At 31.7% G+C, this 8,372-nt stretch overlaps 1 protein-coding gene across 1 annotated transcript; it reads left to right on the top strand.

The window, feature by feature from the left end:
* The first annotated feature begins 866 nt into the window (after positions 1 to 866).
* On the top strand, positions 867 to 2,300 carry LOC106300390 (probable pectinesterase 29). Its single transcript, XM_013736524.1, has 4 exons — positions 867 to 1,106; positions 1,201 to 1,360; positions 1,453 to 1,671; positions 1,847 to 2,300. Exons 1-4 carry the CDS (start codon positions 889 to 891, stop codon positions 2,258 to 2,260), a joined length of 1,011 nt encoding a protein of 336 aa, XP_013591978.1. The 5' UTR covers positions 867 to 888; the 3' UTR covers positions 2,261 to 2,300.
* Positions 2,301 to 8,372: the final 6,072 nt, after the last annotated feature.

Here is an 8,372-nt window from a genome sequence, read left to right as displayed (position 1 = left end):
AAAAAACATGAGGACACATGTCAACAAACCCCCCATTCCACATGTCATAAGAAGGGAAAAAGCCAACTTTATATATATAGATATATTTTTATGGACAAGCTTATTTTTAAAATGATTTTAAGAATCATTCGAGTGATGATACGTAGCTACGAAAACATTTTGTAATGCTCCATGATTAATATATAGGGGATCTCAAACTTGAATAATAGATCAGCAGTTAGATGTTAAAAAAATCTTAAAGTTCTTTAAAATGTAATAAAACGATTTGGGGAATTATGGATGTTACGGTTGTAGAAACCTTAACATATACAAATTACTATCCTATTTATCACTATTAAATTTTTCTCTGTAATAACTTTGAAATGAATGTATAGTGTGGACCACTAACTTTACAGTTACCACAATTACAAAGATTACTACTTCCTTTTTTCGTTTGTATATACGACTCTTTCCTAATTTCCTGCCAATCCAATGTAATTTCTACTAAAGAAAATTCACTATTAATTTCCATAATTTGTTGACGAAAAAAAAGATCTCCATAATATTTGCAATCCTTTCCAAATGAATCCAAAGTCTCGACGACTAACTTTATTTTTACCCACTTCCCACAATCACCAAGATCACAACTTCCATGTTTGGTTTGCGACATCTCACACAAAAGCAAATCTGACCACCAAATCCGGAAACAAAGCTGAACTTGCCAGTTTCGTTTAAATTCTACTTTGATTCCGTACGTGATCAAAAGAAAACAGAAATAAATCTTGGCACAAATATTTATAAAAATAATTAAAAGGCATTAATCTTACCGACTGGTTAAATAATCCATTTCCTCCACTACTCTCATTTGTCTTCCCCCACTTAATCTCTTACGTTTTGATATATCCTCTAATGGGAACTCATCGACTTTTCATCGCTTTTGTCACTCTTTTTTGTTGTTTCTGTCTACCTCATCTAATCGAAGCTAAACGATACGGACTGTACCGCCAACAAGTGTTCGTGGATCAATCTGGCAATGGAAATTTCACGAAAATACAAAAAGCGATCGATTCGGTTCCAGCCAACAATCGTAATTGGTTCTTCATCAACGTTGCAGCCGGCCTTTACAAGTCAGTATAGTTACATTTAGTTGACTTGAAATGAAGGTTTTCATATACAGTATATGCGAAATATGATTAGTAACGTTTTTCTCTTATGCCTTAGGGAGAAAATAAAGATACCATATGATAAACCCTTCATTGTAATAGTGGGGGCTGGAAAGAGGAAAACTAGAGTTGAATGGGACGACCATTACTCAGTTGCACAAAGTCCAACTTTTGCTACTATCGCAGATAGCACCGTTGTTAAGAGCCTCACTTTCGTGGTACGGTGGAGGTTTTGCTGTCTTTTTCTTCTGTTGATTTGATTCATTTTTTATTAGAACATGAAAAAGGGTTTTTATTCCTTTTTGTCTAGAATACGTATAATTTCCCGAATAATGGAAAAGTGAACAAGAATCCTAGGACTCCAGCGGTGGCGGCGTTGATCGACGGTGATAAGTGTGCTTTTTACTCGGTAGGGTTTGCCGGAATTCAAGATACCTTGTGGGATTCGGATGGTCGACACTTGTTTCACCGTTGCACTATCCAAGGCGCCGTTGATTTCATCTTTGGTAACGGCCAATCTATTTACAAGGTTTGTCACATTCTGACTCTTCACATAATTACATGTAGGATAATAATAGTCAAACTGTTTTCTTCAATAACTCTTTATTTTCTCTATGCCAATCCAATGAGTGGAAAAAGAATTTTAATATAATAATCCCCTAACAAATTATGGTCCGAGTTTAATGTGATTGCTCGTTTTCTAGAAATGTGTAATTCAAGTGCTAGGAGCGACACTAGAACCGGGGCTAGCTGGATACATAACGGCTCAAGGACGGACAAACCCGTACGACGCGAACGGGTTCGTGTTCATGGACAGCCTCGTTCACGGAACCGGGTTGGCTTACTTGGGCAGACCGTGGCGTAGTTACGCTCGAGTGATCTTTTACAACACTAACTTGACCAACGTGGTTGTTCCCGAAGGTTGGGACGCATGGAACTTAGTGGGCCACGAATCACAGCTGACGTATGCAGAAGTTGGATGCTTTGGAAGTGGATCTAGTACGACGAGACGTGTGAGCTGGGTTAAGAAGCTGAATGGACCCATGGTTGAAAGTTTGAGTAGTCTCAACTTCATTAACAATGGTGGGTGGGTTCAAGATTTGCCCATTCGTATTTGATTGATCTCATTGCTTCTGTTTATCTTTTTTTTTCTTTCTTATTTATCATTCCCAAGTTTTTAGTTTGACTATGTGGATTTGCGTTTATCAAGTTATGCATAAAGGTAAATAAAGGATGTGCAAAATTTACTATCGGTTATAAGGATTCGGTTTGCATATGAATATATTAATTGCTTCATGCAAGTTTCACCTTTAGCTTGTAACTGGTAAGACTTGTGCAATACAGTATTAAGTTTCAGAGCGTTACCAAGAGAACTAGAGAAGCCCTCAAATACTCACCGACGGTGCCTACAGCTTCTCCGGAAGCATCACAAAAAATAACCTACAAATACAATTAACAAAAGATAAGATAACTTAAACTTTTCATATAATTAAAACCTGAATCCGAAGAACTGAACCGAATCTGACCCGAAAAAGTAGTACCAAACCCGAATCAAAATTAATTAAATATCCAAACAGGTTCAAAATTTTGGAATTTAAAAAACCGAAACCAAACCCCACCCGAATTGAAATATTTTGGGTACCCGAATGTATCCGAAATAGATTTATATACTTAAATATATCCATTATCTTTAGATTTGATGTATATTAAAAAACTTTCAAAATATATAAGATACTTTTAAGTTGTCCAAAATACTTAAAAATATACAAAAAATCAAAAGTGCATGTATAAAATAGCTAAAGTATACTCAAAACACCAAAAAAACTTAAAATATCTATTGATTCTTTATGCCTATATTCAAACCAACCCAATTTATATGTTAAGTTTAAGTATTTTGAGATATTTTATTCAAATTTATATGTAATATATTATTTTTTTATAGATTTTGAGAAATTTAAAGTATATAATGAATTTTAAAATTTTCAAAATAATTTAAATGGTTATCCAAACCCGAACCGAACCCGTAAAGATCCGAACCGAATCTGGATTGAAATTTAGAAATACTCAAATGGGGCTGAAATCTTAAACCCCAAAAATCCAAAACCCAAATAGATCTGAACTGAGCCTGAGCGAGTACCCGTACGCTCACCCCTAGTATTAGATATGTAAAATGAAATATTTAGAAAATTTTGGGGTAATTCATTTTTGAATAATTTTGGATACGTTTAGATTAAAATATTCAAATTAAATTTTCAGTTTTAGATATTTAGGTTCATGTTACTTTAAAACTAAAATAGAGTTTGATTCGCGCCAAAGCGCATGATTATTTCGTTGAATAATATTGTGTTTAATGGAAATTTAGTTTAAGTATTTAGTTGATTTTGTTTTAGTGTTTGTATTTATCTTTGTATACATGATTTTTATTGTCTTTGTATAGATGGGTAAACATTTTGGGTTTTAAAATTTGATGAATAGCTCCAAAGAATTAAGAGCTTGTTGCAAAAATGACTCAAAACTCAAAATCAGATACAAAAATAATCTATGACTCTTTTTAAAATTTTCATTTGGCCTATTCACCCTAAAAGTTTGGATTATTTACGAAAATGCCAGTACTTTTTTTTATTTTTTTCTGAAATAAGCATTTTACTTTACCATCCTCATTTTACTCAAGTATTTACAATATTGTCATTGCCATCAATAAACCAACCACCATGAACAACCAATTTGGAGCTCTTAATGCATCTAAAAATCAATTTTCACTCTTCATATCTCATTTCTTATGCACTAAAAGTCTAAAACCACATCTCTTTCATTTTCTCTCTTTATTCATCCAAAAGACCTAAGATTTAAGGTTCATAGAGCCATCCAAGCTCAAGATTCTTGGTCATTAACAAGTAGGTCGCTTTCGTGTTGAACTTCTGTGTGCTTAGAGAAGTTAAGAAAGTTCTATATGAAATCAATTTTTTTCTAGATCTGTTCACTAGAAGACTTCCGTATAAGTCTTATGGTCTAAGACGTATATGAAAGTCTTCTAGCCAACGCAGAGGTTAGTTTTGCAGTTGACTTTTATGTCTGTTTCGTAGAGACGACTTCCCTGAAAGTCTTCCAATTTTTCTTTATTAACAAAAAAATATCGAAAATATCAGAGAAGAATTACATGTAAGTCTTTTCGGATAAAGATGTTAGTTTTGCAATTGACCGAATTGTGTCAGAAATTTAACTCTTTCTAGAAGACTTACCTGGAAGTCTTACACCAAAAAACTTCAAAGGAAGTCTTCTTAACTTTCGGTGGAAGTCTTTTAACTATCATTGGCAGTCGTCTCAAGTTACTTTTGCAATTGAAAAATAAACCTTGAACATTTAATTTTATTTGGAAGACTTTCATTTAAGTCTTCCGGGAGAAGACTTACACGGAAGTTCTCCAGAATTTTATTCCGAGATTCTGGTCAAACCTTTGGTTATCACAGAAGACTTCCGCGTAAGTCTTTTGCCGGGAATATTTAAGTTTTATTTTTCAATTGCAAGAGTAACCTGAGACGACTTACATGGAAGTATTCTAGCAAAAATAAAATATTAATTTTTATTTTTCTGGTGGAAGACTTCCGTGTAAGTCTTTTAGAAAAAGTCAAATTTCTGACACAACTCGATCAATTGCAAAACTAACATGTTTATCCCAAAAGACTTACAGAGAAATTTTCTCTGGTATTTTCAAGATTTTTTTAAAAAGAAGAGTAAGCCAATATTTACAAAGGAAGACTTCCAAAGAAGTGTGACGTAGAATACACTTCCAAAGAAGTGTGTAGTAGAGTAGACTTCCAAAGAAGTCTGATGTAGAATAGACTTTCGTGCAAGTCTTCTTTTATAAATTTTCAATTGCAAAAATGATCTAAAGAGAAAACTTCTGTGGATGTCTTCTACAAAAATGTTTAAAAAACTTTCATTTTTTCTAAAATTATAAAGAGACTTTTAAACATTTTTTTTGTTAATTTATGTATATTAATCGATATTGGGGCTATTTAATGAAATTCATAACTTAATTGGTTTTAATTATGAGGTTACCAACATTCATGTTTATTAATGTATCTAGCTAATTCTAGAAAGCTTTCCGGAAAGTCTTCTTGGTAAGTTTTTGTAAAACTTAATTGTATTTTCAACTTTAATATATATATTTAACTTTCAAAAGTGTCAACTAAGTCATATGGTTTAATGTGTCTTCTTAGATCATAATATATACTTTCTAATTTTCATGAAATTTGAATTTGAATTTTCATTTAAAATTTGAGTTTTTCGCTTAAATTTTAATTTTCCGCTTAAATTTTCCGTTTATATTTTACTTTTCCCGCTTTAAATTTTAGTATTCCGAAAAGTCTTCTAGAAGACTTCCAGACTTTCCAGATGACTTCTAATGAAGCTGTTATATGTTTGAACTTATGTAATGTTTGACCTTTTGTGAATTTAACTAGGTTTTCTTGAAAAGTTTTCTCCCTTAGTTGTAGTAAATTTGACTAATTTTTTGTGTTATTGTGTTTTTCTGTGTTCATGTCAAGGTTAATGACTATTAGATTAATTTTTACTTCGATTTTTACAGCATGTGTTATACACTCATATCTATATCTAGGCCTGGAACTTTTATCCGAGATCCGGATTCGATCCGTGATCCGATCCGGATCCGATCCAAAAATCCGGATATCCGGAGAGACCGAATCCGGATCCGGATAGTAAAATGTTAGATCCGTCAAAGCCGAATCCGGATCCAGATATCTTGATTTTTTAGTCCGGATATCCGGATCCGTAAATTTTATTAATAATTATTTCAAAAATAGTAATATTTATATATAAAAACTAATTTTATTTAATATATTTTCATTTTTATAATAGTATATATAAATTTTATGTAAATTTTGTAATATTATACATAGAAATAATTAAAAACATTCTATATATATATATTTTTTTAAATTATTGTTAATATTATATATATATTAATATTATTTTTTATTTATTTTAAGGATCCAAATCCGGATCCGGATATCCGCCGGATATTATAATTTTTAGAAGGATATCCGACATCCGGATATCCGCGAACCCCGGATCCGGATAAGGATAGTAAAATTATAGATCCGCCGAATAAGGATCCGAATCCGGATATCTTAAAATTGCCCGGATATCCGATCCGTCTCAGGCCTATCTATATCATTAAAATTGTTCCTTTTTATTTTAATACTATATTTAGACCTGCACGTTTGTGCGGGTGTTGTATCAATTTAGTAATAAAATTAAATTTCTATTAAAATTAAATAGTTGTGTGTTTCTTAAATAAAATTAATATTTAAATTTATTTTGTAGCATTTTTTGTTTTTATATTTGTCTTTTCATAAATGTATATAAATATTTCGATGGTTTGGTGATATGTAGCTATTAGTTGATATTATATATAAATTAACCGTTAACAAAAAAAAATATAAACTAACCATTGTAGTATTTAATATTGAGATATAATTTCAATGAAATAAACATAGCGGAACAAAGTATATCAAGTTAACGAGACTAAACAAAGTCTTAAAGATACTTCACTTTTATACATTCTAGTTTGATAAAATTTAAAAATTGTAGTAATAGAATAAGCATATGAATCGTGTATGCATTTATAACAAATCAATTATCAAATCTAACCAATATACAATGTGAGAACCAAGCTAAATAAACAATTAATAAACCATTTCCATTAAATATGGTTGATAGCGGAAATTGTTATAATTTAATTGCTTTAGATAAAGTTTGAACGATTTTTTAAAATGCAAAATGATCATCCACTCACTTCTTTATAGGAAAGATGTTATTATTAATTCACTTTGTTATATTACTAATTAATGGTCTAACCTTTAAATTTGTGCATTCACCACCAAAATGATAGTTAATAAAAAATTTCCAATTCATATTTGTTTATGAAAAAAGAGTAAAAATAATTAGAAGGTAGTATTAATTTATCCAGAAAAAGAAAAAAAAACATTGAAGTTATTAATGCTGTCAGCAAATCCCTAAATCCTAAAACCTAAACCTTAAATCCAAAAACCCTAGAATTTAGAATTTTGCTGACGGCGTTTAAGGTTTATAATTTTGCTGACCGCATTAACAACATCAAAAAATTGTTTTCTTTTTTTCGGCTATAATTTCTAATTAATTTTTACTTTTTTTTAATAAACAAAATATGGCTTGGCAAATTTTTATTAGCTATCAGTTTAATGGTGAACTCACGGGTTTACTCCTAGGAAGAACCGAAGAAAAACTCATATTTTAATAGAGTAAATACTGATAGTTTGATAGAGATTCTTAATTAATAGGTTAGTCAAGTTTTTGGATTATATGTTGACTTAAAATACAAATTATTTGTTGCCCCAAAATCTAATTTCTTGATGAATATTCTAAATTTGATTATAGTAAATGTCAAAGAGTAAATGTTAATGGATATTCTATTTTTTTTTAGTTAGTTGTTAGTCATAAAGAAGATATTCTTAACATTAATCACATACTTGTTGTAAATGAAGCGTTGGAGAAATACTTCTGTTATCATTACTTTCTGTTATCATTACTGTCGACCAGAAGGTCCATATATATACAAGGTATTAGACCGTCATAAGGTCATGTTTATCCTAACAAGACAAGGATAAGAATAAACACTATGTTACAGATATACATGGAATATATACTAGATAAACACATAGTCTCTGATTGTCTTTATCATGTCTCGGATTGGGCATGCAGTACGGGCTGGTCCATGGTCGATCATCATTTGGTTTATAACACTCCCCCTTGATCGACACATCCGGTACAGGTTCGTTGCATGCTTAATGTTGCCTCATTAAAACCTCTCCTGAAAAACCCCAAAACCAATGTGGCAAAATGAGAAACCAAGGACAGGAAGTACAACACATGAACTCCCCCAGATGAATGCATCACTGTAGTAGACGCATTCCCATCTGGTATCCGAGTCTTCTTGAACGTTGAAGTTGCCTATGACTTGGTGAAGATGATCAGCTGGATTCTCCTTGAATGAACTTGTAAGTCTTGGACGTTGGTATGTCTTTTGGAACTCCATTAAGATGTGGTCAGGATGTACATCTTTGCTGCTGATCACTCCATGTCTTGGTTGAACTGATGGTGCTTCAAACGGTGCTCGGATGGACTTTATAATCTGCAATAAAACTTTACTTGCAGGTCCTTTTTCATGTC

This window comes from Brassica oleracea, chromosome C1 (genome assembly GCF_000695525.1).
Source record: "Brassica oleracea var. oleracea cultivar TO1000 chromosome C1, BOL, whole genome shotgun sequence".
Classification (NCBI taxonomy): domain Eukaryota; kingdom Viridiplantae; phylum Streptophyta; class Magnoliopsida; order Brassicales; family Brassicaceae; genus Brassica; species Brassica oleracea.
Note: the sequence above shows the minus strand (reverse complement) of the source record. Positions and strands in the feature narration are given on the sequence as shown.